General features: G+C 59.1%; 8 protein-coding genes across 14 annotated transcripts; 4 read left to right on the forward strand and 4 right to left on the reverse strand.

The window, feature by feature from the left end:
• The first annotated feature begins 1,029 nt into the window (after window positions 1-1,029).
• LOC127594103 (carboxypeptidase M-like) lies at window positions 1,030-4,554 on the forward strand. The gene is made up of 5 exons (XM_052056034.1): window positions 1,030-1,315; window positions 1,428-1,550; window positions 1,667-1,824; window positions 1,920-2,128; window positions 4,408-4,554. The coding sequence occupies exons 1-4, from the start codon at window positions 1,129-1,131 to the stop codon at window positions 2,118-2,120; spliced, it is 669 nt and encodes a 222-aa protein (XP_051911994.1). The 5' UTR covers window positions 1,030-1,128; the 3' UTR covers window positions 2,121-2,128; window positions 4,408-4,554.
• dclre1c (DNA cross-link repair 1C, PSO2 homolog (S. cerevisiae)) lies at window positions 2,158-5,910 on the reverse strand. 4 transcript variants are annotated; one of them, XM_052055065.1, is made up of 15 exons: window positions 5,759-5,910; window positions 5,623-5,674; window positions 5,438-5,522; window positions 4,899-4,958; window positions 4,769-4,824; window positions 4,594-4,695; window positions 4,457-4,529; window positions 4,110-4,250; window positions 3,936-4,037; window positions 3,727-3,863; window positions 3,609-3,663; window positions 3,244-3,332; window positions 3,074-3,171; window positions 2,863-2,949; window positions 2,158-2,795 (listed from the first exon to the last, which is right to left on the reverse strand). In XM_052055065.1, the coding sequence occupies exons 1-15, from the start codon at window positions 5,865-5,867 to the stop codon at window positions 2,227-2,229; spliced, it is 1,815 nt and encodes a 604-aa protein (XP_051911025.1). In that variant the 5' UTR covers window positions 5,868-5,910; the 3' UTR covers window positions 2,158-2,226. The 4 variants fall into 4 exon arrangements, with proteins under 4 accessions (XP_051911025.1, XP_051911028.1, XP_051911027.1 ...); XM_052055068.1 differs by lacking the exon at window positions 4,110-4,250; XM_052055067.1 differs by lacking the exon at window positions 3,609-3,663.
• A 459-nt stretch (window positions 5,911-6,369) lies between these two features.
• LOC127593572 (protein SCO2 homolog, mitochondrial) lies at window positions 6,370-8,416 on the forward strand. The gene is made up of 3 exons (XM_052055117.1): window positions 6,370-6,586; window positions 7,186-7,732; window positions 8,027-8,416. The coding sequence occupies exons 1-3, from the start codon at window positions 6,444-6,446 to the stop codon at window positions 8,255-8,257; spliced, it is 921 nt and encodes a 306-aa protein (XP_051911077.1). The 5' UTR covers window positions 6,370-6,443; the 3' UTR covers window positions 8,258-8,416.
• A 20-nt stretch (window positions 8,417-8,436) lies between these two features.
• On the reverse strand, window positions 8,437-12,163 carry ncaph2 (non-SMC condensin II complex, subunit H2). Its single transcript, XM_052056035.1, has 19 exons — window positions 11,910-12,163; window positions 11,453-11,593; window positions 11,282-11,383; window positions 11,088-11,149; window positions 10,940-11,018; window positions 10,808-10,864; window positions 10,607-10,686; window positions 10,414-10,540; window positions 10,211-10,381; window positions 10,080-10,142; window positions 9,943-10,003; window positions 9,757-9,861; window positions 9,639-9,683; window positions 9,391-9,561; window positions 9,244-9,312; window positions 9,137-9,177; window positions 8,971-9,072; window positions 8,749-8,898; window positions 8,437-8,687 (listed from the first exon to the last, which is right to left on the reverse strand). The coding sequence occupies exons 2-19, from the start codon at window positions 11,582-11,584 to the stop codon at window positions 8,538-8,540; spliced, it is 1,767 nt and encodes a 588-aa protein (XP_051911995.1). The 5' UTR covers window positions 11,585-11,593; window positions 11,910-12,163; the 3' UTR covers window positions 8,437-8,537.
• A 317-nt stretch (window positions 12,164-12,480) lies between these two features.
• On the forward strand, window positions 12,481-14,566 carry cradd (CASP2 and RIPK1 domain containing adaptor with death domain). Its single transcript, XM_052055121.1, has 2 exons — window positions 12,481-13,222; window positions 13,841-14,566. Exons 1-2 carry the CDS (start codon window positions 12,769-12,771, stop codon window positions 14,140-14,142), a joined length of 756 nt encoding a protein of 251 aa, XP_051911081.1. The 5' UTR covers window positions 12,481-12,768; the 3' UTR covers window positions 14,143-14,566.
• On the reverse strand, window positions 14,231-20,271 carry LOC127593542 (myelin regulatory factor-like protein). Of its 4 annotated transcripts, none has more exons than XM_052055053.1 (22): window positions 20,128-20,271; window positions 19,898-19,970; window positions 19,485-19,563; window positions 19,331-19,386; window positions 19,113-19,260; window positions 18,768-18,932; window positions 18,500-18,695; window positions 18,352-18,428; window positions 18,175-18,285; window positions 17,892-18,009; window positions 17,623-17,823; window positions 17,456-17,564; window positions 17,257-17,366; window positions 16,836-17,197; window positions 16,513-16,584; window positions 16,178-16,224; window positions 15,812-16,081; window positions 15,624-15,708; window positions 15,477-15,551; window positions 15,294-15,405; window positions 15,145-15,216; window positions 14,231-14,340 (listed from the first exon to the last, which is right to left on the reverse strand). In XM_052055053.1, the coding sequence occupies exons 2-22, from the start codon at window positions 19,950-19,952 to the stop codon at window positions 14,251-14,253; spliced, it is 2,610 nt and encodes an 869-aa protein (XP_051911013.1). In that variant the 5' UTR covers window positions 19,953-19,970; window positions 20,128-20,271; the 3' UTR covers window positions 14,231-14,250. The 4 variants fall into 4 exon arrangements, with proteins under 4 accessions (XP_051911013.1, XP_051911014.1, XP_051911015.1 ...); XM_052055054.1 differs by having other exon boundaries at window positions 16,836-16,976; window positions 17,052-17,197; window positions 19,898-20,139; XM_052055055.1 differs by having other exon boundaries at window positions 15,812-15,859; window positions 15,935-16,081; window positions 19,898-20,139.
• An 804-nt stretch (window positions 20,272-21,075) lies between these two features.
• rab21 (RAB21, member RAS oncogene family) lies at window positions 21,076-23,913 on the forward strand. The gene is made up of 7 exons (XM_052055129.1): window positions 21,076-21,848; window positions 22,694-22,753; window positions 22,826-22,933; window positions 22,995-23,058; window positions 23,182-23,236; window positions 23,325-23,413; window positions 23,508-23,913. The coding sequence occupies exons 1-7, from the start codon at window positions 21,711-21,713 to the stop codon at window positions 23,645-23,647; spliced, it is 654 nt and encodes a 217-aa protein (XP_051911089.1). The 5' UTR covers window positions 21,076-21,710; the 3' UTR covers window positions 23,648-23,913.
• A 231-nt stretch (window positions 23,914-24,144) lies between these two features.
• On the reverse strand, window positions 24,145-25,977 carry LOC127593574 (tetraspanin-33-like). The gene is made up of 9 exons (XM_052055120.1): window positions 25,801-25,977; window positions 25,444-25,512; window positions 25,251-25,367; window positions 25,096-25,170; window positions 24,929-25,024; window positions 24,747-24,860; window positions 24,637-24,675; window positions 24,488-24,571; window positions 24,145-24,418 (listed from the first exon to the last, which is right to left on the reverse strand). Exons 1-9 carry the CDS (start codon window positions 25,858-25,860, stop codon window positions 24,281-24,283), a joined length of 792 nt encoding a protein of 263 aa, XP_051911080.1. The 5' UTR covers window positions 25,861-25,977; the 3' UTR covers window positions 24,145-24,280.
• Between the last annotated feature and the right edge of the window lie 11 nt (window positions 25,978-25,988).

A 25,988-nucleotide genomic window follows, 5' to 3' on the forward strand; every position in this document is an offset into this window, starting at 1 on the left:
GGATCGGCCGTCCGAGCGACCGGGCGTCCGCGGACGAAGCCGGCGAGAAAGCGTGGCGCCAACTCACCCGCTTCACCGACCGAGGGACTGGGCGTCCGAGCGACCGCGTCGGTGTCCGATCGAAGACGGAAAACTCACGCCGACTTCACGCTCTTGCTCTTGTCGTCTCGTCTCGCCGAGTGAGCGAGCGTCCTCCCAACGTCGTCGAGCCAAAGTCCACGTCTTCACGGCGACCAAAGTCCACACCCCGCCCTGCGCGGGTGCGCCGTGGCTCTGCTCCGAGGTGAGGCGCCGGCCGATGTCGACGTGCTCCGAGCGGACCCGCTCGAGGTGAGCGGATATCTTGCGCCGCGCGTCCGGCTTGCGATGATGCCGTGGATTTTGATCTTTTCTTCGTGCTTCCCAGTGCTTTGCCAATACGTTTGCTTCAGGCCGCCCGCCTGCTTTTTACTGTGGCGATTGTCCCGCGAACGAGCGCCAGGAGTCGCCCTCGCGACGCTTGCCGCCACATGTAACGCCCGCAGCTGCCTGCGGGCGGCGCCCCATCCCCGCCGGGCGGCCGTGACTCTGCCGGTGGGCGGCGAGCGGTTTGTCCGCGGGGGGCGCGGTCTCCTGAGCTCGCCGTCTGTCCTCCCTCGCGGGCGGAGCCGCGGCGCAGAAGGAGCGCTCCCCCGCCCGGGCTCGCGTGGACGTCGACCGGCTGACGGCTGACGCAGCGCGAGCGCGCAGGTAACTCGGCCCACGTGACCGCACCGCAGCGGGCTCACCGGAGTTTGTTTCGACGGCCTCCATTTTGCTTTCCCGGCGGAAGCCGCGTCTTTCAAATCTGACGACTTTGCTCACAGACTGATCTGCGGAAAGGGAAGAAAAGTGCCAAACCGACAAGAGGGGATTCGAGATATTGTGGACGCCTCGTACACCAGTTGCTGTTCGTGCCATTAGTACACCGAGTTAAGGACATCGCGCCAAGTAGGTGGAGTTGTAAAAATGTGTGTGTGTGTGTGTGGGGGGGGTTCGGTTCCTCATTTGACCGATGTTTTGGCACTCCCTCGACCATGCAAATGGTGGAGGGGGAAGAAAGAAGGACAAAGAGGTGTCCAACGAGATGAAAGCTGAAAGGATCCCTCGATGATGTTGTTTTGTTGGCGCGCAGGTATGCGGGACCTCGGCGTCTTCCTCCTCGCGCTCTTCCCCGCCGCCATGACGCTGGACTTTAGTTACCACAGCAACCGCGAGATGGAGAGTTACCTCTTCCGGGTCAACGCCTCCAACCCGGACATCGCGCACCTGTACGGCATCGGCCACTCCGTCGCAGGTACGCGCGCGTGCGAGCCGGGGGGGCTCGCCGGATCAGGTCTCGCTCCCTCGCCCGTGGCTTTGCGCTGTCGTGCGACTTAATCCTAATCCTGTTTGCGTGCTCGCTGCAGGTCAACGGCTGTGGGTCTTGGCTTTGGGTCTGAGCCCCCATCGTCACGCGCTCGGCGTCCCCGAGTTCAAGTACGTGGCCAACATGCACGGGAACGAGGTGAGGCAACGGGTGCGTTGGGAGGGTCCCTCCCTGTAGACGGGTCCAGACGGGGGGGTAAAGCAACGCGCGTGTCGCCGAGCCCTTGGGAGGGAGCGCCCTCAGCCGCCGTTTGTGTGTGTGTGTGTGTGTGTGTGTGAGTGCACGCAGGGGTCAAAGGGCGTGTGCTGGATTGCTTGGGAGCGGCGCTGCACAACGCCGTGGTGGAGGTGAGCGGTCGCCGCGACGTGCGTCCCTTCGCCACGGACAAAGGCGGCGAATACTACAGGTTGCTGCTGCCGGGCAACTACACCTTAACTGTTAAGTGCGCTCGCACGCCGTCGCGCACGGATGCATGCGTGCGTGCCGCGGCTCAATGTGCGGCTCTTTTCTTTTTTTTTTTTTACACCCCCAGGTGACGTGTCCCGGCCACGAGGCGCTGACGGAGACTTTTTTCGTCCCTTACGGTCCGGAGCGAAACTCGGCCCTGACGCACGACTTCCTGTTGCGTCGTGTCACCGTGGCAACGGCCGACCCCGCGCCCTCATCCGCGCCGTCTCCGTGGACGACGACGGCCCTCGGGATGGCGCTTGCGTTCCGGGGCCTGATCGACTGATCCGCAAGGTGCGACGCAAAAACTACTCCCGAGTCTGGAAAAACTCTTTTATTTGTGTTGTTTTGGGATTGATGGCGCAGTCGTTGAGTCTTCGTCTTTGTGGGCTTCAGTCAGCAGAGGAAAGGTCGTCTCCGCGGGCCAATTTCCTGTAGAGGGCCGTCAGCTGCTCGGGTGAGGGCCTTTTGGAGTCCGGCGTGCAGGGAATGTCAAAGTCCAAGCGGGGGGGCGTCGGCTCGTCCGCTTCCGCCGCCTCGCGATTCTGCGACGAATGATTGGACGCCGAGGCGGACAGCGAAAGGGAAAAGTCGTCGTCGACGTCGACGTCATCGATGTCGTCGACGTCGTCTTCCCGCTCGCCGGACGCTTCGGGCGCGCGCCGGCCGGGGGGCGATTGGCCGTCGAGGCTCTTCTGGCTGTCGGGGAGCGGCTCGGCGGCGAAGAAGTCCTCCCATTTGGGCGGCTCGCTTCCCGTCCGGCGGCGCCATTTTGTCCCGCTCTCGTCTCCCTCGCTTTGCTCGTCTTCCTCGCTCCGGCCGTCCTCCTCGCTGTCGTCGTTGGACTCGGTGCAGTCCAGGAAGTTAGCGGTGCGCTCCTCGCGGTCGGCGTCGCCCGCGACGGGCTGCGGCGGCGAGTCTTCCTCGGGGGCGGGGGGCGGCGGCGTCCGCCCTCCGCGCTCTGTCAAACAGCCAGGAGTGATTAGCGCGCGCGTGCTAACGGGAGACGCGCTAGTGGGCGGACGCACCGTCGGGGAGGCGCCGACGCTGCGGCGGCTTTTTCTTGGGCGGACTGCCGTCAAAGAGGCCGTCGTCGTCGTCGTCGCTCTGCCCATCTGACGGGACAAAGAGGAGCGGGAGAGAAGTCATCTTGACGGCGCCTTTGTGCGTGCGGACGGCCTTCTTTGCGGCGCGCCGCTTTCGCTCGGGCGCTTTTTCAGGCGGCCCGTGGCGTCTCACCGCGGGGGGGCGTCGGTGCGGCGCGCCGGCCTTTGAGCAAGCCCAGCGGTTTGTAAGCCGGGTCGTCCCGCGGCCGCTTCCTGCACGTCGTCTGCAGCCTGCCGGAACACGGGCGCAGCGCTGACTTTTGCGCCGTCCCAACGTTTGTCGGGCCGGGCCGGGCCACTCACATGCGCGTGACTTCGGCGAGCGTGCACCCCATCGGGACCACGTTGGCGAAAACCCGCGCGGGTCGCAGATAGGACAGGAAGTCTTTGACCTGAAAGAGGTCGCCCGCCGTGAGGCGCGCGTCGCCACAACCGACCGTTGACGCTCACCTCCGCGCCGTCGGCGACCGTTGGGCTCGGCGAAGTCTCAAATGAAAACGGCCAAATTGTAAATGGAACGCGCGCGTGCCAAATGCAAGTTGAAATTGCCAGCCAGAAAAATCTCGTTTGAACTGTGAAATTCCGAATTTCAGGCGCAAACTCTGAATTTGGAAGAGAAACGTGAAATCGGACGGCGCGGACGTCCTCGGCCGAGGGAGGGGGCGGACCTCGCAGTAGGACGAGTGGAAGCTGAAACACGCTCGGAAGGCGTCGCTTCCTGATCTGCAAAAACCAAAAGAGGATGAGCGCGGCGTCCGGACCGGACCGGATCGGATCGGACGTTACTTGATGAGCACGTCGGTCTTGCGCATCCTCTCGCCAAACCACATGGTGGTGGGCTTGACGCTGAGCACGCGCAGGTCGGCGCCGTCGCGGGACCGGCAGCCGCACGGCAGCCGGTTGCCGCGGAGATACTTCTCGCCCTGCCGCAAAACAATCCGTCAGCCGGCCGCGCCTCTCGCAGTGGCGCGCGCGCCTTTGCGCCCCGCCGTCACCTTCGGGTGTCGGCAGGCGTGGATCTGCGTCTGACGCTCGGTGGTCACGTAGCTCAGGATCTCCGGCATCCTCCGGAACATCTGCAGGTTGTTGACGTGCACCTACGGGGGGGCGGGGGGCGCCTTTGAAGCAGACTTTGGCTCAATGGTCGCGCGTCTCGGCGGCGTTTTTACCCGCGTGTTGAACTCCCGGCCCAAGCGGGCGAACAAGTACTCGTAGCCGTAGGCCGCCTTGCAGTTGAGCCAAAGCACGTGGAGGGCGCCGCGGGCCATCCAGTCGCCGGCCAGACGCAAGATGGCGCTCACGCACGCCTCCTGCGCGGGCGCGCGTGCAAGCATCGACAATGACATCTTGACAAGGGAACGGCTCCACTCGCCGCTCCCAAACGTCACGCTGACGTGGCGAGGTGGGAAATTTGCTCGAGGCGCAGATGATTGATTTCCAATCTTCTTTTTGTATTTTTCACCACAGCAAATAAACAATGCCGGGATACGTTTTGACGACTCGGCTGTGCGTTTACCCGGGAAGGAATCTGGTAGAAGCGCGGGTCGAAGAAGGTGGAGTCCACGTAGACGCTGCGGATGTCCTTCACCCTGCGCGACCGACGGCCATCGTGAGTCATGCGAGCGCAACTCGGAGCGGACGGCGGAGACGCACCGGCTGCCCGAGTGCAGGTGCTCCATCCTGGCGGCGTCCCCCAGGGCCAGCCTGAAGTCTCCCGTGTACAACACGTTGCCGTGGCGACCTTCAAACAGGAACCTGAACGCGTCGTCGTCAGCACCGACTTGCCGACCCGGCCTTTTTGCGGCCGCGAACCCGGCGCGACACTTACATGACGGAGCCGGGACAGTGTCCGGCGGGGAGCAGCGTCACCACCACCTCCTCGCTCTGCGCGGGACAACATTTCACATTCCGCCAGAGTTTCCAAAGAAGGTCCGCGGGGGCGCGAGGCCGCGGCTCACCTCTCCCGACGCCTCGTCCACCAGCGAAATCTGAGTCGGACTCTCCAGCTCCAAGGGAACCTACCCCGAGGAAGAAAAGAAACTTTCAAGGCCCGTCCAAACACGCACATGAGAAAGCGCCAGATGCTTGGCCTCCAATGTCTAACGGGGGGGGGAGAATAATTGACACGTGACACATGTAAAATAGACCTAAAAAAAGTCAGCTAAATGGGGGGGGGGGTGATTGTCAGTCGTAAGAGGGTAAGTTTTCAATCCCCCCCCGCCCCCAGGAACCAGTCTCATGAGGGAAATCACTCTAGACAAGTCTGTTTTTCCCACACATCCCCCCGCCCCCCAAAAAAGTTTTTTATGACAAACATTGGTGTACAAGGCCATTTTAATCGATGCGTGTTTTGTTTTTGGAGGGAATTTGTTTAGCATCCCATCACCCTCATCTCGGCCAACGTTGGGTGGGGGTGTCAAAGGCGAGCATTTTTGCTCCTTGAAGCAGGGCTCGGTCAGTCGGCGACTGTTTAGTGCAGTTTTAAAAGGCGTCTCACAATGAATTCCTCCCAGAAGAGGTGTTTGCGGCTGCTCAGGAGGAGCTCTTTGGTCACCGGTGAGCAGTACAGTTTGACTCGACGGCTGAAAAACAGCACAGCAAAGCAACACGAGATGATGCCGGATGCAAGTCGTCAAGTTATCGCGAGTCTTCCTTCGACGTCGTCGGGTCCACTCGAATCACCTGGAGCGCAGTCTTCTCTTCAGCTTGGGTGCTTTTATCCCCCTCATGTGATCTGACGGCGAAGAGGGAAACAAATGGAACATTTTGGAATGGAGGCTTTCGGTCCCCCCGACTAGCCTAGCCTAGCCTCGCTCACCCTTGTGACAGTGCGACAGGAAGTAGGCGCGCGCGTGCAAGTTCTCGTGGTCGAAGCGATCCAGAGAAATGTATGGATATTCCTTCATTCGACCCGGAAACGAGCTCATGTTTGTCCGTGACGCGGAATGACAAGAATCAAGCCGGTGTCGATGTCGACAACGTCGTTTGCCCGTCCCGCCCGAGGATGGAGAGCCGGAGAGCGTTCTCCTTCGACAGCCGCGACTTGGTCCTCGTCACTACTGTACTGTACTGTACTGCCCTACTGTGGCCTAAACGCGCCTGTGTCGTAAATCGTCGACTCGTTTGCCGCGGAGGGCTTGTATGCTGTCTACGGTAAGCTCTTGTTCTCTCTTCGGCCAAATGGAAATCGATGCCACCGACGTCATCCTTGCGAGACGCTTTTTTGGGGGGGGGGGGGGGGCGCGCTCTCTTCTCCGTAGAAGAAAGTACAGTACTCGAAATGAGTGCGCGTCGGAGGGGAAAATGTGTGAGGTTAAGCAAGCTTGGTCTTTCTTGAAATATGCCAGTGTGTTGTGGGTTACCCACAGCGTTGGTCAAAGGGGACATTTCACTTGGTGAGGAACGGCGCAGAAACCTCAATTGTTTTCATTTTTGAGACGAAGCATTGCAGCGGCAGGTGTCGCTAATGGAGATATACGCGGGTTGCGAGCCGCCGCCATTACATGCGAAGAAGAAGAAGCCGAAGAAGAAGAAGAAGCAGCAGCTGGGACAATCGTGCTCATGACAGCAAACAATCAACGACAGCGTCCTGGCTATCCCTTTTTCTTTTCTTCGATTCCACTTCTTGTTTTTGTGCAAGTGACAAGTAAGTGTGAACTTCCTTCCTTCATGCCGGAAACGTCGAAACCGAACCCGAGAGCATGAGAGCAACGCGCCCAACTTGAGCAGCGACAACGAGATCGTTGACCATGACCAAATTGCGCTCTGAAACCAAGAATTGTCGTTTTCTTGTTTTTGAATCCTCTTTTCTGTCGAACGTCATGTTAACAGCGCTGGCAACACCGCGAGCGTGTAGACACGCGAAAGACATTTGACGTTCCCAAACGGGGTAGGCGGTACTTTCAAATGGACGGTGCGGCAAATGCAACAACCTAAATTGAACTTCCCGGTTTGGTCTGTGGCAGCGGTTGGCAGTGAGCTATCATTTTGAAAGATAACGCTGGGCAACGGCAGCAAATTTCAACCAGAGATGGCCTCGCGTGTCCACAAATGCACGTTGGTGAGGAAAAGACGAATTTTACCGTGCCTTCTAATTTATAGTTGTGACACTTATGGAGGAAAAAATCAAATAAAAAATCAACCTGTTGCTGAACCTCACCCGACCGACGTCGCAAAATGTGATGCAATTTATGTGACGATGGACAGAATCAAAAAGTGACCCTTTTGTGACCGCCTTGCGTTCAGGATGCTGTTGGCACTCAGGCGCCTGGCGGCAGATCTCCGCGGGGGTTTGCGGCTGAGGAATACGTGGCGGGAGCGTCCGCACGGATTTCCTCCTCCGCCGCCCCCCGCCCGCCTCTCGTCTGGAGGCGAGCCATCGTCGGCCAAGCTGAAGCTGAGGACGCGCGCGGCGGCGACGCTGCTGCTGGCCGGCGGCCTGCTGGCGGCGTGGGCCCGGGTGGACGCCGAAAAGCGGCGGGGGGAGCGGCGGGCGCGGGCCGAGGAGCTGCGGCGGGTGGCGCTGGGTCGGGGCGACTTCAGCCTGGTGGACCACAGCGGGCGGCGCCGCACCAAGCGGGACTTCCTGGGCCGCTGGGTGCTGCTCTACTTCGGCTTCACGCGCTGTCCCGACATCTGCCCCGACGAGCTGGACAAGATGAGCGCCGCCGTGGCCGAGCTGGACGCCGACGCCTCGCTGCCGCCCGTGCAGCCGCTCTTCATCACCGTCGACCCCGAGCGCGACCCCGTGGAGGCGCTGGCCCGCTACGTCAAAGACTTTCACCCCCGACTGGTAGGACGACCCGCAATGTTTTCGAAGGCGGGAACTCGCGCCGAGGGAATCCGACCGCGCGCCTCTCCCCAAAAATGCAAAAAAGCCGCCTTGACTTTTGGCAGCGGCGAGTCATATGGCCTCTGCGGTTTTGGTTATTTCGTATCGGTGGCGGATTGGATCAGATGGAAAAAAAATGCAAATCATGATGGAGAGGACGATTTCATTTGTGGCGAGGCAACATGCGAGTTTGTGCGGTGAAGGAAACGCGGCCATGAATGCGTTTGTGCGCTTGGGCTCTTTCTGAACCGGCAGGTGGGCCTGACGGGCACCCCGGAGGAGGTGCGAGAGGCCGGCCGCGACTTCCGCGTCTACGCCGGCCGCGGCCCGCCGGACCAGGACGGCGACTACCTGGTGGACCACTCGGTCCTCATCTACCTGCTGGGCCCAGACGGACTCTTGGTGGACTACTACAACCGGCAGAAGGACAAGGAGCACATCGTGCAAAGCGTGCGGCGACACATGGCCGAGCGTGGCCGACTGTAACCTTGGCGGCGTGACGGGAGGAGCGACGCCGCCGCGGTCAAGTAAGGCAAGATTCCTCATTGGATTCCCTGAATGGGAAGCCACGGCATTTCACAATCCGCTACTCGTCGGGAGAAGACGCCCTCGATCAAATCACTGAATAAAAAGCGCAAAGATTTTCACCAGCTTTGTCAGGACGTGTTTATTGACTGGGAAAGATTAAAAAAGAGGAAGGGGGATAGAGTCCCCCGAGGAACTCCTTTCCAACGCTTGCTCTTCATCCTACGCGCGGACGCGCTTTTCACGCCGCAGGCCGGAGCTCTCCGTGGCCGCGATCACAGCAGGGCGCTTTCGGACGCAAGCGGTCGCCGCCGAGCAGAGTCAAGGCCATGGAGTCCACGCTCTCCTCCAGACCCGCCGCGCCGTCGATGGCCACCGTGTACTCGTTGGCCTGAAACGCAGGTCAGTGCTGGCGCGTGACGGTGGCGCCGTCGCGGCCGCGTCCCACCTACCAGATGCAGAGACGCCAGCAGGAAGCGGCAGGCTTCCGAGCCGTCCGAGCCGCGCACGATGGACGAGAAGGCGCGGCGCCGGCCCGCCCCGCCCAACGCCGACACGATCCTGTCGGCGTACTCGTGGATCTGGAGCGCCGGACGCGCCTCCTGCGTGGGGAAGGCGGCGTCAGGCGGAGAAAGGGGCCGGCCGGCCTACGGCGGCGGCGGGGGCCGTCCCACCTGCTGGAGGAGTTTGGGACGGAGCTGGTCCTCCCACTCGTGGACGCGGCGGGACAAGGCCGTCTGCTGCGCATAGTCTTGACAGCTCCTCGCCATCTGCTCCTAAAGGTGCACGCACGTGTGACGCACTCCTCCCTTTGGCGCGAGGCGCGATGTCGTCACCTACCACTCGCAGCCTGACCAGCTCCTTGTAGCTCAGCTCGACTTCTGCGAAGCGATGTTGACGGCTCATCAGATCAGGAATCCGTCTTTGCATCGGTCATCTGCCCTCACCTGGAGACGCGTCGACTCCTTCTGCCTCAAACATTTGCTGCTCGTGGTGGTCTTCATCTTCATCTGCCTCTGCGCACACTTCCGTAAGGCTCAGGTGTGCACGCGTGTGTGTGTGCGCGCGTGTGTTCCCCAGGAGGTGGCGCTCACCGAATCCATCGCCCGGGTCCTGTTGCTTTCCTTGCGCCTCTGCGTTTTCCACCTCCAGAAGTCTCGACATCAGGTCCTCATCCGCGGCGTGAGTGCCAAATTCTTTCCCGGTGCTTCTTTTGAGATTGCTCAGCTTGCTTTTCAGGCGACTCTGATAAATGTGGTTGAGGTCTGCGGACACGACAAAGGCTCCCGGTTTGGATTCCGCGCGCGCGCAAGCTAAGCGAGCGTGTTGGCGCGCGAGCTACCGATGCGGGCGGGTCCCCTTCTCAGCTTGCGCTCTGGAGGATCGTCTGCAAGAAAAGGAGAATTGTCGAGAAGGCAAACGACGGCGGCGCCAGCTGTCGGCAGGTGCGCGAGTCTGACATGTTTGTTTGAACCAGGTCCAGAAGTCCTGCAGCGGCGCCGCCGCCTGCCGTTTCCTCTTGCCGCCGCCCTCGTCCAGACCGGCCGGAACCTTGTGGGCCTTTCCTGAAGCCGCGAGAGGACCGCTCGTGTTCATCTCTGACGCCAGCGCCCTCCTCCCTCGCCCCCCCGCCCCCTCCCCGTTACCTGACTTGAAAGCTTTCTCCTCCAGGAAGGCATACGCGTCGTGGAGCGCCCAAGTGTCGCACTGAAACGGCAAGTGGACAACGTCAATGCAATCCAGCGGCCAAAAGGCCACGGGAGTGAGAGTTTGGTCGCCGTACAGCGGGGGGCGCCGCCCTATCTTCGGGGAGAACCCGCCGCCACCGCCGCCGTTCTCCGGGACCCTGGGCACAACGCACCACGTGGATGAAAAGATGCGCTGGCGCGCTCTGGCGCGTGCGCCCGCGTCAACCTGCTGCCTCTCGACGTGCTCGTCTACGTCCTGTTGCGCTTCCACGGCGCCGTCCGCAGGAAGGAAGCTCCCCTCTGGGCCGTCCGCCATTTCATGACTGCCGCTCGCGGAGTCGACGACGCCTGAGGCCGGCGCGTGCGGTGGAGAAAGGTCAGAAGCTGTGCGCGTCCACTTGATCATCCCGCGTGCGCGTTACCGGCATCCCAGAGAGGCGCGGCGGCGGCGGCGGCGGAGGCGGAGGGCAGCGTCAGGTAGATCAAGTCCTGAAGTCCCGGCAGGAAAATGTTGATGCGGAAGTCCTTCTGGCTGCACACCACCTCACCTTTGGCACTGACAGGCACCCGCGTGAAGATCTGGAGCCCACCCGCTGTGGGCTTCAGAGACTCGCCGTCTCACCTGATGAGGGGAAACTTGTGCTTGTCTCGACTTTCAGGAGGAAGCAGAGACGCCGGAGGGAGAGGAGCCACTTTCACCGGCTACAACAACAACAGACGCGTTGACTGACGGCGCGCAGAAATTGCAGATTGTGCCAATGTGTGTCCATGTACTGCTTTGGGACCGTGTGTGTGTGAGTGAGAAAGAGGGAGAAGATCTGACCACGCCGACTTCTGGCCTGTCCACCCAGTCAGGCGCTTCAATGTCCAGTTCGCAAAACTGCAACGACAACAAGAAAGAAAGAAACTAAGTCCAGCTGTTGACATCCACAAGGGCGCACTTCCCGTTTCTCACGTCTTCCTCGTAATCGTCATCTCGCCGCGCTGCCGCGGCATCGCGCTCGTCGTCGTGCGCCGCCGCTTCTTGGCATCGTCTGTCGGCAGCAAAAAAAAAATCAAACGGTGAGAGCGAGTTGCAAGTCGGACTCGGACGTGTTGCTTACTTGCGCTTCCTGTCTCGGATGTAGTCCAACGTTTGGAAGACCAGACTGTGCAGCAACTCCACCTGCAACGTCATGGCCCCGGCGACAGTTGAGTCGCGCGCAGGAGGCTTCGTTTCCTTGTCCGATTTGATGGCCGGGCATTTGCTTTGTCGCCCGACAGGTGTCCATCCCAAGGCCGACTTCTTGCACTTTACCTTCTTGCCGTAGATGCAGGTGGAACCTTGGATGAGCAGCGCCGCCTCGGCAAAGTTCAGTTGGGTTTTGCCTTCGTCCAACGTGATGCACATCTCGTCCAGCTGTAACGCACGCGCACGTGTTCAGAGCGCCGCCTCGCTTTGTTGCGCTTGCGCTCAAACGCCGTCGACCTCTTCCAGGTAGTCGTTGAGCTCGGCCGCCACGTCCATGTCCCAGTTCTTGGTGAGCTCCCGGATGGGCTGTAGCAGGTGAGCGAATCGTCTCTCGGTGGACTCCATGACCGCCGTGTGCACCGGGACCATTGCCTCGCGCTTTACATGCACGCGCACACAGAAAAGCCAATTTCAGGGCACGGCTCGCCTTTCGATCGATTATTTCCCCCCGTGTTTAGCAAGCTTTGCAATGACACCGGCCGTCTGGAAGTAGGATCATGGCTCAAGGAAGGTCACAGCTAAAATTTCGAGCCCGTCCACCTATTAGTGCGTGCGTCTCTGTCGAATATTAATAAGTCTCGAAAGGAATGTTCATAAGTCTGTAATAATGCCGGTCTCGTGAAAATGAAGTAAGACTGTAGAACATTCCCTTGCCAACCTACAAGCAGAGCCGCGTTGACGCAAACATGCTCACCGTTGGTTCAGTGGGACTAACCTTGTTGTTGTACGACTTGAGTGTGCGTGACTTTGCTAGTGCGCTTATTCTCGTTGTTGACGTGGCTGTTGAAGCGTTCAGAGAAACGACAGTTAAAAAAAAAAACAACCCTACATCGATGGTTAGTTCAACGAAACGTAATCAGAGTTGCCCAAAAACAAAACAAAGGACGAGTTTGGGGAAACGTCAAACTTCCCGGGCGAATCGTCCTCGACTTCCGCTTCGCCCCCGCTTCAAGCAGGACGTCCTGCCACCTGCTGGTCATTCTTCACAACCGCATCGCGCCGAAACGGCGAACAAGACGGCGCTATCCCTGGTCGTTGTTTGGATTGCGAGCAGCGGCGACCTCGACGCTTGCTCAGAAAACGTTCCAAGTGTACTCGGCTGGACCGCTGCCCAACTGGTTCAAGAACTACCCGGCCGACGACTTTTTAGAACGATGAGGGCGTCACGTAGAGCTCCCCGGCACGTCCGCCCCTTCGTCCTGACAGGTATATGGTCGCTAGCATGCCAACGGCATACACCGGTCGTTCTCAGGCCTTTGCGTTTGTTAGCTCATTCAAAATCGAACCGTAGATCCTCTTTTGGGAAATCGAAGTCCTCCGCGTGAGAGTTGCGAACGTTCGAAGTGGACTACTTGAGCGAAGCAAGTCTGGTCAGACACCAAAAACGGCCAAAGCAGCGGCCAGCGTGGTTAGCGGCTTATTTGTATATCAAGGCAAGTCAGCGTTGTTGTCAAATATGCTCAATTGGGACTCTCGGATGAAATTTCTTTGCTCTCAACCATTTATGTACAGTGTTTGTCTCTCTCGGATTGGATTTCTTCATTTATTTAGACATGAGTTCCCTCTCCTGGTGTTCCTGGTCGGACATAACAACAAAAAGCACAAATCCGGAAGTAGGCAGCGTCGCCAAGAAGAGGACGAAGCGAATGCCCATGGATCCGGTCCACAAAGAGGTTCTGCGGACGCTGCGTGTGGATTTGTCCGAGCAGCTGCTGGTGTCGGACGGCGTGCTGCCTCTCTTGTATCAGGAGGACATCCTGACGGCCGCGCAGGTGGAGGATATCTTGGCCGAGAGCACCGACCGGAAGCGGTGCCTCAAGCTGCTCGACGTTCTGCCGAGGCGCGGCCCGAATGCCTTCGGGGTCTTCCTGCGAGCTCTCGACGACTTCGCCTGGCTCCGAGAACGACTGCTGCAAGAGCTCCGCGACCGGACCTGCACCGGGACCGGGACCGCCACCGCACCGCTCGGGGCTCCGACGAGCCTCCGGGGATCGTCGTCGACCACTGGTAGGACCTCACCGGGAATGTTTGTGACGTTTACTTTTATTGATTTCGAATTAGCTCAAAAAAAGACGAAAATAAAATGTTAGTGGGGAAATAACTTGCGTCATTTTAAATGAGGAAAGAGCAGTCGGTTTGTCCGACGTCTTTTATTTTAATCAACTAAGCAGAAGACGATGACCGCATCTTGTTAAACGCTCGATGTACTGTGTATTTAATGACATTTATTTTTAAGATAACTGAGTTTCAAATATCTCAAAAAAAGTAGTCTTATAAATATATTTAATAATGACCAATAGCATAGTTGAACAGCTAATTGTTATCTGAGATGGCTTTGTGTGTCCATCAATGTTTTTCTAACGCTAAAATGTGTCAACATTTTTTGACACTTCTCAGATATTTTCATATTTGCCGTTTAGGTTTGACCTCTAAAGGTTTGCGCGGAAAAAATGATTTGAGAATTTGTTGATAAAATGCAAATGTGTTCAAAGTACACGTGCATCTTCAAGCCACTTTCAAGGAGGAAATGGAGGGAAGGGGAAAGCGGCCAACCCAAGCGGCCCTTGAGTGACACGTGCTGTTTAAAAAAGAAAGAAAATTGTGCGTTTGTGTGTTTTGTGCCAGAGGTCGCGTGCGGCCTTCCAGACCACGTGGCCCAGCAAGTTCCTTCCGAGCGTCAGCTCTCGCGTCTGGCCTCGGTGCTGGGTGACGAGTGGGAGTCGGTGGCGATGGACCTGGGCGTGTCGTCCGCCGCCCTGTTCCGTTGCCGCGCCGACAACACGCCGTGTTGCCGCGACGCCGTGCTGGCCGCGCTGTTGCTGTGGCGACGCTCGCAAGGGAAGAACGCCACAGCCCGACGGCTGCAACAAAGTCTGCGGGCCGCAGGCATCCACTCCGCCGTCCTGCGGGATGTCATGATGGCGTGACCCAGACCGAAGCCTCGTTTGGGCTGAATAGTTTTATTTACATTTTTTTAAGATGCACTTCAATTCCATTTTGAAGGCTGGACTAAGATAAAAAAAAAAAAAACGGCGTCATTTGCTGCAGCGGCGGTAAAAGTAGAAATGGTAGTCTGTGAACAGCGCCCCCGCGAAGTTATGGTTGGTACTGCAGTCGGCTTGGCCCTGTGCACAAGTTGTATGACACAAGACACTGAGTAGTGCATGAACAATTTCAGATTATTTTGGATTCATCATTATTTTTTTGTCGGCAACACAGAGGCGATAATACCCGAGGCTTTTTTTGAGTGTGTGAGTGCGCAGGGGTTTAATTGCTGATTTGTATTTTTCAAGTTGTCAACTTGCTATCGGTGCACTTAATGATTATTTAATTCTAAAACGGGACATTTCAAATTGACCGTGCCGAAAACATGCACAAACATAAATGGATGTTATGAATCGGCGACCGGTGTGGCCCGTATATTCCATCAGAAAATCAGCAAAAATGTTGATCCTCGTGATTAAAAAATAACAATAAAAGCCGAAGTTTGCAAATGTCTTATTTTGATTGAGCACAAAGCTCATCGCTCAGCTTGCATGGAGGACAATTGGACAGTATTTACTGTGGAGAGGCTAAAATTCACAGGATTTGTTCAAGTCTCTAAACGATTGAGTAGAAAAATAGAGATGTCGATTTAATTTGCTCATCTGTGAGTTGTCGATGAATTGATAAATTGCTGTACTAATTACTGTATTTGGCAATAACTCTTAGGCATGTATTCTTTATCCTCTGTGAAGAATGACCGCTACGACTGCAGCCTATGAGAAATGCACCGGATATCCACAGGTCTGTATTTTCCTTTTGCCCGGGTGGCCACGGCGGCATTGCTTGCTTTGTCTTTTCGATACAGAACGGACAGAAACGGACTGTCTGCTTCTACTTGTGTCTTTGGAAAGTGTGCGCGCGTGTGTGTGCGCGTGCGCTCTTACGGCCACTGTGGATCGAAAGTGGTACGAGCCGTGGTAAAGGCGAGCCACGTGCAGCGGCCATTCGTGTTCCCCCTGCAAAGCGACAAACACAGAAGGCCATTCGACGCTGGCCCACCGGGGGGGTTGGGGGGGGGGCGCGTTTGCGGAACCTGCGTGTTGGGCGGATAGCGACTGGTGCTAATCAGCTCTCTGTCCAGCAGGGCGGCGCAGGTGGACGACTCGTGGGAGGCGCACAAGTGCACCACCAGGAGCTCGGTGGAACTGGACACACGCAACAACCAAGGTCAACAATCCCTCGAGGCGTGTGCGTGCATGGCGCCAACGGGCCTCACTTCATGAGGAGGGTCACTCTCATGTTGACGGGCACAAAGGGGCTGACGGGCACTTGGAAGACGAACCTGTCGGGTCTGAAGATGCCAATCGGGCAACGGTAAGAAAGTTTTGCCTTTTGGCTCTTTTTGCGTTTGCCGCCCACTTACCCGCACTCGTCTCGCACGCAGTAGCGGCTGTCGATCACCTGCTGGTTCTCTTTGATCATGAAGGACCGGATGCTCGTGTTGGTCCCTGGCTCACGCACATGGGCAGAATTTCATGAGCGTAGCGCACAACCACAAACGGTCGCGTGCGCGCGCACGCGCGGCTCGTTTACGCCGCACACGAGACGTACAGTCCGCGGAGCTTTGAATCCTCTGGAGCAAGTCGTCCGGGGTTTGCGCTGCAAACGAGCAAAGCGAGATGATGGCTGTGCCATCACGCGCCCGGGCGCCGTCGGACCGCGGCCGGCGCTCACCCGCTCCGTCGCCGGCCGGCGATGGGCCGGCCTGGAGGCGGCGCCCGCTCCCCGTTGGCGAGGGGCAGCAGTACGCGGTGTCGCAGTACAGCAAATCGCAGAAGTGCACGTCGGGGGGCCACGGCCCCGGGGGCACGATCGGCGGCGCTGCGACCCAGAAATGAGTTTGAAGTCAAAGACGTCACGGCCTCGGAACGTCTCGGCGAGCAATCGGCGGGCCGATGGCTTTGCGCTTTGCCTTACCTGAGCTGCCGCCGGCCGCCGTCGGCGCCGGAAGCACGCTGCTGTTGCTGACGCACACAAAAGCAGAAACAAATGACTCTGCTCAGGCCCGGGGGAAGGCCCGGGCAGACAGTTTTTTTTCCCCTTCTTGGAAAAGCAAATGACGACGTTCAAGTCCATTTCCACTCTGTTGTTGTTCCCCACGGGTGATGGCAAACTTTTTTCTTTTTCTTGTTCCAAACATTCATCACAGAAACGACCACCACAAGACGACGGCACGCCGCCGCCGAGGCCGGAATCTCAAGGCACCGCCGCGGACCCGACATCTGCGTGCGGTGAAAAGTCAAGACCCTCACCCGACACCGGAGGACGAGTCCACGTCGCCTTGCGTTGAGTTGAGCAGGTACAGGGCGCCCATGATGAGGATGCTGACACACACACACACACACAGACAGACGGGCGATGTTGTCTGCTGTCTGAAGTAACTGATGTCATCTCAATTGGGACTCTCGAATGGAAGGCTTAGTTTTGCATCTCACTCGCAAAAATCCAATCGTCGCGAAAAGATGGATGGAGGAAGGGACGCGGCCGTCGTCAAGAAGTCGGACAGTTTTGGCTGCGCAGCGGTCGGAAAGCGGCGCAGGAGTGAGAGCAAACGGCAAGTGACGCCCCCGCTTACCAGGCGGCCACGGCGAGGCACAGCGTCAGCGCGCCGGCCCGGAGCATTTTCCGCGGCGCGCGGCCGCCGCCGTCGGCTGGGCCGGCTTTGGCGCGGGCCTCCAAACTGTGCGCCGACGCGGCGCTGGGCTTCCTCGACGTCCTGTCGGGAGAAGGTGGAGAGCTTTCAGGATTTGAAAGGGCAACGAGGAAGAGAAGGCGGGGCGGCAGCAAGTACCCGCTGGAGCGCAGACTTCCCGTCAGGCTCTTCAACTTGGCCAGCCGGCGCTTCCAAAGCTCCAACTCGCTCACGCGCGTCTCCAGGCTGTCGGCCATCTTGGAGAGCTGCTGCACCGCCCCCACGTTCTCCATGAAGATCTGGTCCTGGGCGCAGGACAAAGAGGAGGATTCCAGGCGCCGGGAGGAGCAGACGCCAGCCCTACCTTGTCCACCACCAGGAAGTTGTCGATCTTGCGGCCGTCGCGGCACGTGATGTCGCCGACCGCCTTGACGGCCGAAGGGAGGAGCTCCTTCACCTCTTGAGCCAGCACGCCTGAAACGTCACGCGCGGCCAGAAACACGATCTCAGCCGCGGACGGACGCTCACAGAAGCGCCCGCGCCACCGCTGGCTCGGTGTTGACCTGTCCGGTGCGTGTGTTCGATGCCCATCTCGGAGGCAAACTCGGGCTTGTAGTCAAACTCCACCAGGCGCATCTGCGTGATCCTCCTGAGTTGCTCCTCGGCGTCCGTCTGCCAGGGCGAGTCGGTTTATGGATTTGCTCCAGCGGACGGCCGCCGGCAGCCGCACCTCTCGGATGTTGCGCTTGGCGCGCCGGTCGGACGGCTGCATGACGCGGCCCATGACGGTGGCGTTGCCGCACACCACCAGCGCCTCGTCGGGGGCGTCCGTGTTGATGCCCACCCGACCGTGACACGCCACGGCGTCCGGCGCCGCCCCGCGCTGCCAAAGGCTGTCGCCGTCCATCTCGAACTGGCCCGGGTTGGAAGCCTGCGCGCGTGACCCGTCAGGAAAAGCGCCCCAGGGAGTAGCGGCGGCGCCGGCCGGCCGGCGCTTACCCGGACGATGAGCCTCTCGGACACGAGGGCGGCCAGGAGGAAGGACGACGACTCCTCGTTGTCGTCGTCGTCTTGGTCCTTGACGGCGGCGTACAACCCCACCACCATCTGGAAATATCTGCGCAGGCGCCTTTAGCGCACGCGCTCTCAAACAAAACACACCCGCGGCTGACGTGCCGTCGAGAGCATGCGCAATCGCAAACGTTTGTGACGGGCCAGAAGCGCCCAAGCACGCACGCGCAAACCCAGGCGTGGCGGCCAGAGGGGGGGGGGGCCCACGTACCTCTGGTCGGGATTGGGCCGTCCCCTCTTTCTCATGTTGTTGGCGGTGGTCTCGCCGAAGTGAAGGCGTCCTAGCGTGACTTTGCTCACGGCACCGCTCACCACGCTGACCCTGCGGGGATGGAGCCGCGGTCGCGGTCACGGCGCACCGCGCACCCCTCCCCGCCTTGAAACCCACCTGACGGGCCGCAAAGGCCTCTTGGTGCGGTCAGGTTGAGACTGCTCCATGGGCACGCGATGCTCGGGAGATTCCATCTGGCGGGAAGGCAAACGGCCTTTAGCTTTGCCAGCTGGCCGCCGTGGCGCTAAGCTACCCGCAAGCTAACCTTGACCCCGAAGACGTTGATGTCAAAGTGGTCCAGCTGGCGCGCGCCACGCGGCGTTCTCACGTAGGAGGGCTCCGCGGCCACGCCCACTTGAACCGTCACCTGGAAATGGTTCTTCTTCTGACACACGAAAGCCTCGTCGGCCGGCGAGAAGTTGAAGCCCTTGTCCGCGGACACCGCCAAGAACGGAGGATGCCTGCGGGCGCGGGACGTCGTCACGGCCGACCCGGTCGACCCGGTCGCGGCGAAGAGCGGGCGGCCCACTCACATGACGTGCGAGTCGGAGTCCAAGACGGCGTTCCAGTCGGCCGAACGGAAGGTCTCCCAGCTCAGGCGGCCCCCGTAAAGGGCGTCGCCCCCGAGCGCGAGTCGCTCGGGTCCTGGCGACGAGCCGTGCGACTCGCTTCTTTTCCTTTTGTTTCGGTCGGGTAAGCTGGAGGCAAACGCCGAGGAAGGCCGTTCAAAATGGATCCATCGTTCAAACCAGATCGAGCGACAAGTTGAAATCAACTCGGCGCTACTTGGAAAATGGAAAGCGAGCCACGATCGGCGTGGCCACGCGGCCATTCTTTTGCCCGAGCGGTACTCATCCGAGCCTCGGAGACTCGCTCACCAGTTTTGCGCGGCGGAGGCCGGCGGCCCCGAAGGCATCCGGCCCAGGCCGAAGCACGAGTGGGGCGCAGGGGGCTCGGCCGGCCGCATCGGCGGGACCTCGGCGCGGACGGGCGGCTCCGACCAATAGGAAAGCTCCCTTTGGAAATCTGGCAGTCGGGACGCCGCGCCGACGTTAGCCTCGGCGCGGTGGAAGGAGTGGGCGGGGCTAGGACTGACCTGGGATCCGCTCCGGTGAGCAGACGTCCGAGTCCGGAGGCGAGTTGGGAAGCGCGCTGGCCCCGATCCGGAAGACAAAAAGACGTCAAGGACGCTGGCGTCCGCGCACGTCGCCTCTTGAGACGCGTGCGAAGCAAACGCTCAAGTCACTCACAAAGCGTTGAAGTCGCTGCTGAGGTACCGCTCCAGGATGCTGGTGTCCAAGGCAACCGGACTGTCCAGAAGGTCGCGACCTGCACGTCATGGCACGACCTTAACGCCTCTCGTTGACTTTCAAAAGCTTTCGCTCCAAATTCCCATTGGCCGTTTTTCCATCGCGAGGATTTGCGCACGTTTGCGCCTTTCCGTGACGACTCGGCTCTCCGTATCTCTGTTGCAAGAAGTCGTCAACGGCACTTTGCGACAGAGAGAGACCGGCCGAGCCGCGGAAAGGCCCCGCCATAAATGCCGACCGAGTGCGTCACGGTGGCCGGTTGCTTTTGAGGCCACCTGCTGAACTTTCGCCCCGCTGCGCCCAAAGCTTTTGGATGGGAAAAGCGTGCGCGTGCGCGTGCGTGTGGCGCTCACCGCGGAAGAACTGCCGCAGCGCCTCCGTCTCGCCGTGCACAGCCCCAGACTCCATCGTGGCCAGCAGGTAGCGCTGAGGAGGAGCGCAGGAAAAAGGCCTCACTGCTGGAGGAAGGTTGCTCGGCAACACACACAGTCGTGAGTCCTTGTGTGTGTGTGTGACACGATCCACACACACACACACACACACACTAATGTGAGTGAGACTTGGACGTGATTGTTCTGCTCACCGGCCTCTCGCTCCAAAATGGCCGATTGTCCCGCGCCGCCGACCGTCAGTCCGATCAGTCCTCCCGCTCCAACCCGTTAGCGGATTTGGACGTCCATCTTCGGACCCTGACGCGCTTTCGTCTTGCGTTTCGGGAAATGTCGCCGTTTGGGAAGCGTCCGAAATGTTTTTTTTCTCCGGCCGTGTGCCGTCTGTCTGGTTTGTGTCAGCTGAACTTTGAGCTTTGAACAGGAAGGAGGTGTGTTCCACACCTGCGCGTGTGGGTGTGCGCCGTGATCATTGTTCATTCGAAACGCATTTGTATGGTCACGAGAGCTCGGGTGAGCCGCGGTCTTTCCCGGCTCATTGAATTGAATTGGGGTGACAAGTGGGTTTGCCCTGGACTGGTCACCGATCGCTGTCTGGCCACATCGAGACACAAAGTGTCCACTGTTCCCCAGTTCGTGACCAAGAAACAAACCACTCAAGGCCGATTTCCGCTCTTCATCCCGTGGTATTGCCTCGACTTGCGCGGTTTGTTTCTTCCCCGATATGAGCGATCGTTTTCTTCTTGAAACGCGAGTGCATCTCAGACCCCCGCCGCGAGATGGCGTCAGCTATTCATAGTTTTTGCCAATCAACACCGCGGAAGCAAGGGAAGGGGGGGGGGGGCGTGGACACAACGTGTTTGGCCCGTGTGCTTGTTTTGTTTAGTAATGTTTTGATTTCGTGTTTGTCGCCAATACAAGAAAGTTGAGTGCAAAAACATATCTCTTTTGTGTGTTTTGTAGGAGACGCTGGAAGGGAGGGCAGGGTTGCCACACGAAGGCTTGGAGAGACGAACGCGGTCATGCAAAGGATGAAACTAAGTGTTCGTGTTCTGGGGAAAGAGAACGGAAGCGGGTTGTTGCCGCACCGGGGGAAAAATGTTGAACACCACGTGAGGATGCTCGTCTCGTCGTGCGTGCGCGCAGAATTGTTTCGTTGCTGCCGTGTCGGAATGCGGACCCACGACAACATGTGTCACATGTCGGATGGTCTGTGTGTGTGTGTGTGTGTGTTTGTTTGTTTGCTAGTTTGGCTGTCAGCTGTTTGCGGAATCAGGAGGACGAGCACAGCTCGTCATGTGACATCGCAGATCGTCTACGTCGGGGAGCTCGCCTCCCACTGCCGCGCGTTGACGTGCCCGAGTGCTTAGCTCTTTTACGTTCTTGTTGACGGTGTGTGAGCTGGAGCGGGAAGGTTACAAAGTCGTCTTGAACGACGCTCACGTTTGGAACGAGTGGACTTCACATCGAGTTCACGTTTGGCACAACCGACGAAGTGACGTCGGCGCTCGCCAATAGACGATCTGTGGCGTTCCCCGGCTAACTAGCTCCGAGACGCCATCGGTGCTTTGGCGTCACTTTGACGAGCACTTGGGCCTCTTTCATGTCGACAAGTCAGTCCGGGGTCCATTTTAGAGTCAAGGCAGTTGTCAAGGTGTCTGCTTTGATTTGCGGTTCGGCTTTTCGCTGATAGGAAGACGACGCGCTTAAGTGTTAGCATTAGTGGCGGAAGGCAAGAGAAGGGGGCTAGCTTGTTGCGACACGGATAGCGGCCGCCATGGCGGCAGCGGGCGGCGGCGGTAAAAGCTTCTCGTTTAAGGTGGTGCTGCTGGGCGAAGGCTGCGTGGGCAAGACGTCCATGGTACTGCGCTACTGCGAGAACAAATTCAACGACAAGCACATCACGACTCTTCAGGTGAGAGCCGCCTCGAATCGGGATGTCGTAGGAATTAAAAACAACACCCCCCCCCCCCCCCGACTCTGTGCTGGCGGCGGTCGCGTGTTTTCCTCTGCTTTATGTCGCCGCCGCTTTCCCCGATTGCTCCGAACAGCATTCATTTATTACACACGCAAATGATATGGGGGGCGTGAGGTGCGGGGGGGGCGGCTTTTTTCGGGACGGGAGAACCAAGTGCAGGTGCGTAACCGGGGCGGCTACTCTACATGTTGAACCACGACACATATTACATTGACGCAAGTCGATCTCTCCTAAGTGGCCAACTGTCTACTTGTGCCCGAATTTTACCATCCGACCATCAATGACAATCAATCTCGTAATTAGCACTGTTGTTTAGGCGTGCTAGGATTGACATTGACAATTTATGCAGGGTGGGGCAGGTTTATGAGAACGCAGGCGTTGTTGCCACCTTGGCGACTTTTCCAACCCCTTGTGTGTGCGTCCAAAATAATAATAATAATTTGTTTAAAAGCCTGATGGTAGCCTTAATCACGGTCTTGCATACGGCGGCAGCTGCCGCAAGACGGTATGCGAGGTGATTCCTTACTTTGTGACTTAATCAGCACAAAATCAAAACTTTCCTTGAATCAGAAAATGAACAGGAAGAAGCCCCAGCATGGAGAGCGGGAACGAAATGTACAAAAAAAAATACTCATAATAATTTTGAGATTGAGCCGCACGTGTTCGAAAAGGGTTCATTTGTTCTCATTTATTTCTTTTCAAAATGTGATTTTCCTTCAGCGGCATCCGTCTAATTTTGCGCGTCGGAGTCCTCCATCTGAATTTGGTGCGTGTTTGTGCAGGCGTCCTTCCTCACCAAGAAGCTCAACATCACGGGCAAGCGGGTCAACCTCGCCATCTGGGTAAGACCCGCCGGCGCTCTCGGGGTGGGGGGGGCGCGTTTGGCACGGGGCGGCTCACGTGACTTTGCGCAGGACACGGCGGGCCAGGAGCGCTTCCACGCCTTGGGTCCCATCTACTATCGAGACTCCAACGGAGCCGTCCTGGTCTACGACATCACCGACGAAGACTCCTTCCAGAAGGTAAGGAGCTCAAGGCCAAGCTCCGCGTCGGCGTCGGTCTGATCTGCCGTTTGCATCGCAGGTGAAGAACTGGGTGAAAGAACTGAGGAAGATGTTGGGCAACGACATCTGCTTATGTATCGTAGGTAAGTGGCGCTCGTCTCCACAACGCGGAGCGTCGTCGGCTTTTGTTCCCCGGAAGAGACGTTCTCTGCGCCCACAAAGCTTTTGAACCTCTGACCTCACCGATTTGCCCCAATGTGGCGCAGGCAACAAAATCGACTTGGACAAAGACCGCAACGTTTCCACGGAGGAGGCGGAAAGGTGAGCGAGCGGGTGATGACATCATTACGGCCGGGGGGGGGGGGGCGGCTTGAGGCGCGCCTGACTGTCCTCGTTCTCGTCGTGGCAGTTACGCGGCATCGGTGGGGGCCAAGCACTACCAGACGTCGGCCAAGCTCAACGGCGGCATTGAGGAGCTCTTCTTGGACTTGTGTAAACGTAAGAAGTCTCACGTTTTTTGGGGGGGGTTGATGGATGGAGGTGCGACGCGGGCGGTGATGTGTGATGTGACTTGGTGCGCGCGTTCACTTAGGAATGATGGAGGCCGCTCAGGTCGAAGAGCGCTCCAGGGGAAACGGCGGCGGCCAATCGGCGTCCGCTCGAAGAGGCGTCCAGATTGTGGATGACGAAGCACAGGCCCCGCCCGCCGGGGGATGCTGCTTGTCTGGCTAGCGCGCGTGCGCGCGCCAGACCCTCCCGGATCCGTGAGTGTTGCTAAGAATCTCGCAAGTAGCGGCAAACGCGCCGGCCACGGTTTCGTGTCCAATTGCGAGTCGACGTGAGAGCGGTCACCTCCCGACCCATAAAATGGCGGCGCGTGTTTGGTTGGGAAGCACAAAATGGTGTCCAATCGGCAACATTCCTCATGATTAACACGCGCGCTTTTGCATGCTTGACTGTAACGGCAAAACTTGTGTTCATTAAACGCTTCTTGAAAGTCGTCTGTGCACTGCGTGCTTTGGCCGGGGGGGAGGGGGGGGGGCACTCAAGCTCACCTCGTTCTTCATTCGGCGCCAACCCGCTTCCGATGCCTATTGAGCATCTTGGGTGCCAAAGTATTTCTTGCAGCACCCCCCCATCCATTTTGCGGTCCGCTTGACCGAATGACGAGTAGAACGCAAATGACGAGGACACGAGCGCACAAGCGCCGAGGCGGACGAGGACATGCGTACTTTGGGCTGGAATGTGCTCTTTATTCAGGGCAAGAAAACAAAACGCCGTCGTCTGAACAAAGAAAGGCCAAGTGCTGCGTTGAGCGAGAAAAGCGCCGCGGCTTTGAAATTAACGGCAGCAGGTTTGGTCCCTCTAGTACACGGGCGCGTTTTGCAGCTCCTGGTACTTGGGGGGCGCCGGCTTGAAGATGGCGGGCACCAGCATGACGGCGGGACGTCCCCCCACCCGCAGCTGGTGGATGAGGATGGACGACAGGGTCAGGCCCAGCAGCTGTGTGGGGAAACGGGAAGTGACATCAGCGCCGGCGTCAACCTGCCCCCCCCCCAAGACGCCTCTTACCGCCAGGAGCGCCAACACGAAGACGATGCCCATCGTGATGTCAAAGCCCAGGAGCACGTAGTGGACGATGAGCGGGAAACACGGCTGCACGCGGGCCAAGTCAGCGAGATCCGACTCGGCCGTCACGCGACCCCCCGGACGAAACTCACCTGGCGGAAGACGGACTTCCTCATCTGGAGCATCATCAGCTGTAACGCACACACAAAAGACGTGGGTGGAGCCGGTCGCGACGCTGCTTTTCATCGCCGCTCGGTCTCACGTTGTAGTTGACGACTTGACATTTGTGGTGCGCGCGCGCCGCCTGGTCACACAGGCACGAGTCCGGGATGTTCTGCCGCCAGTCGTCGTAGCTGACCACGCCGCAACACCGCATCTGCACGCACGCCCCCGGTCAGCTTGCGTCACCCGCGCGGGCCGCACCCCCGATCACGACGACCTGACCATTTCCTGAACGCCGTTGGCAACTTCCTTGGTCTTTTCGCTGGCTTGGTCCAACGGCAGCAGATTTAGGACATAGCCGGACATCGCGCCCTTCACCTGCAGGAGCGCCGCCCAGGTTACCGCGGCGGCGGGCTGGCGCGAGGCTGCGCATTTGGCGGCGACGTTACCTCAGGGCGCACGGCCGCCAAAGAGACGCCGACGCGCAGCATCGTCAGCGTGCCGATGACCATGCACACCAGGAACTGCGCACAAGAGGCCGGGTCCACGTTTGCCCTCTCGAGAGGAAGTTGACGGACGAGCGCGCGCCAAGCGCCGGACTCACCACGATGAGGGCGACGCGGCTCTGGCGTTGCGCGCCGTACGCGCCCACGGCGGCGACCGCCATAGTGAGGGTGCCCACCACGTAGAGCAGGATCAGGACTACGCCGAGGCCCTCCAGCTGTAAACACACGGGGAGGGGAGGGGGTCAACCCGGCGGAGCGCCCGACGACCGGAACCGACGAGGGCGCGCTTACCGAGACGCCGTTGAGGCGCGTGAGCACCTGCAGCAGCAAAGCCAGGGCGATGATGGCGCCTCCTACGATCTGGGGGGGGCACGAGGCGGCCGTCCGTCAACATCGTCGCAACGACGAGCGCTCGCCAATTGGCGTTCGGATCGAGCCAACGAGCACGCGCACCGGAAGAAAACGGAAGAAAGGGACGGCATTGGAAGCGACGACCTCGACTGCGCGCCGGCACGCGAGCTAACCGCCACTTGACAAACGTCGAGTCAAGTTTCACTTGGAGCGGACCGACATGCTACGGAAGAGGCTAAGGTTAGCGAGTGCGCACTTTGAATTTGGCGAGCGCCAGTGTCGAGTCGTCCGACTCACCGCGAAGAAAATGTTGGACGCGATCAAGCTCAGCTTGACGCAGCGGTTGACTTGAGTCATGTTGGCTTCTTGCACCGTGAGCGGCTCCGGAGAAAGCCAAAGACCAAAAGTCGGGACGATCGTTGCACTTTCAAGTCTCCGCGACGAATGAGTCCGGTGGTGGGGGCGGCGGAGGAAGAGGACAAGTG

The sequence above is a fragment of the Hippocampus zosterae genome, chromosome 21 (assembly GCF_025434085.1).
Source record: "Hippocampus zosterae strain Florida chromosome 21, ASM2543408v3, whole genome shotgun sequence".
Classification (NCBI taxonomy): domain Eukaryota; kingdom Metazoa; phylum Chordata; class Actinopteri; order Syngnathiformes; family Syngnathidae; genus Hippocampus; species Hippocampus zosterae.

Excerpts from the sequence above, each read along its gene's own strand:
- rab21 (XM_052055129.1), top strand. The coding sequence starts at position 21,711 with ATGGCGGCAGCGGGCGGCGGCGGTAAAAGCTTCTCGTTTAAGGTGGTG. Across the intron at positions 21,849-22,693 it reads AGCACATCACGACTCTTCAG|GCGTCCTTCCTCACCAAGAA; the intron begins GTGAGAGCCGCC and ends GTGTTTGTGCAG. Across the intron at positions 23,414-23,507 it reads CTTCTTGGACTTGTGTAAAC|GAATGATGGAGGCCGCTCAG; the intron begins GTAAGAAGTCTC and ends GCGTTCACTTAG.
- LOC127593542 (XM_052055053.1), bottom strand. The coding sequence starts at position 19,952 with ATGGAGTCTGGGGCTGTGCACGGCGAGACGGAGGCGCTGCGGCAGTTC. Across the intron at positions 18,696-18,767 it reads GACTCCGACTCGCACGTCAT|GCATCCTCCGTTCTTGGCGG; the intron begins GTGAGTGGGCCG and ends CCGCGCCCGCAG. Across the intron at positions 15,552-15,623 it reads TGCGTGCGAGACGAGTGCGG|ACCCGACAGGTTCGTCTTCC; the intron begins GTAAGTGGGCGG and ends TGGCATCTTCAG.
- ncaph2 (XM_052056035.1), bottom strand. The coding sequence starts at position 11,584 with ATGGTCCCGGTGCACACGGCGGTCATGGAGTCCACCGAGAGACGATTC. Across the intron at positions 10,382-10,413 it reads CCGCCGCCGCGCCTCTCTGG|TGGACGCGCACAGCTTCTGA; the intron begins GATGCCGGTAAC and ends GGGATGATCAAG. Across the intron at positions 9,178-9,243 it reads AGGAGTCGACGCGTCTCCAG|AAGTCGAGCTGAGCTACAAG; the intron begins GTGAGGGCAGAT and ends ATCGCTTCGCAG.
- dclre1c (XM_052055065.1), bottom strand. The coding sequence starts at position 5,867 with ATGAGCTCGTTTCCGGGTCGAATGAAGGAATATCCATACATTTCTCTG. Across the intron at positions 5,675-5,758 it reads CCTGTCGCACTGTCACAAGG|ATCACATGAGGGGGATAAAA; the intron begins GTGAGCGAGGCT and ends CTTCGCCGTCAG. Across the intron at positions 3,172-3,243 it reads CTCGCCGAAGTCACGCGCAT|GCTGCAGACGACGTGCAGGA; the intron begins GTGAGTGGCCCG and ends GTGTTCCGGCAG.
- LOC127593572 (XM_052055117.1), top strand. The coding sequence starts at position 6,444 with ATGCGAAGAAGAAGAAGCCGAAGAAGAAGAAGAAGCAGCAGCTGGGAC. Across the intron at positions 6,587-7,185 it reads TGTTTTTGTGCAAGTGACAA|GATGCTGTTGGCACTCAGGC; the intron begins GTAAGTGTGAAC and ends CCTTGCGTTCAG. Across the intron at positions 7,733-8,026 it reads AAGACTTTCACCCCCGACTG|GTGGGCCTGACGGGCACCCC; the intron begins GTAGGACGACCC and ends CTGAACCGGCAG.
- cradd (XM_052055121.1), top strand. The coding sequence starts at position 12,769 with ATGAGTTCCCTCTCCTGGTGTTCCTGGTCGGACATAACAACAAAAAGC. Across the intron at positions 13,223-13,840 it reads GGGATCGTCGTCGACCACTG|AGGTCGCGTGCGGCCTTCCA; the intron begins GTAGGACCTCAC and ends GTTTTGTGCCAG.
- LOC127593574 (XM_052055120.1), bottom strand. The coding sequence starts at position 25,860 with ATGACTCAAGTCAACCGCTGCGTCAAGCTGAGCTTGATCGCGTCCAAC. Across the intron at positions 25,171-25,250 it reads GCCGCGTCGCCCTCATCGTG|TTCCTGGTGTGCATGGTCAT; the intron begins GTGAGTCCGGCG and ends TCTTGTGCGCAG. Across the intron at positions 24,419-24,487 it reads TCGTGTTGGCGCTCCTGGCG|CTGCTGGGCCTGACCCTGTC; the intron begins GTAAGAGGCGTC and ends TTCCCCACACAG.
- LOC127594103 (XM_052056034.1), top strand. The coding sequence starts at position 1,129 with ATGATGTTGTTTTGTTGGCGCGCAGGTATGCGGGACCTCGGCGTCTTC. Across the intron at positions 1,316-1,427 it reads CATCGGCCACTCCGTCGCAG|GTCAACGGCTGTGGGTCTTG; the intron begins GTACGCGCGCGT and ends TGCTCGCTGCAG. Across the intron at positions 1,825-1,919 it reads CGGGCAACTACACCTTAACT|GTGACGTGTCCCGGCCACGA; the intron begins GTTAAGTGCGCT and ends TTACACCCCCAG.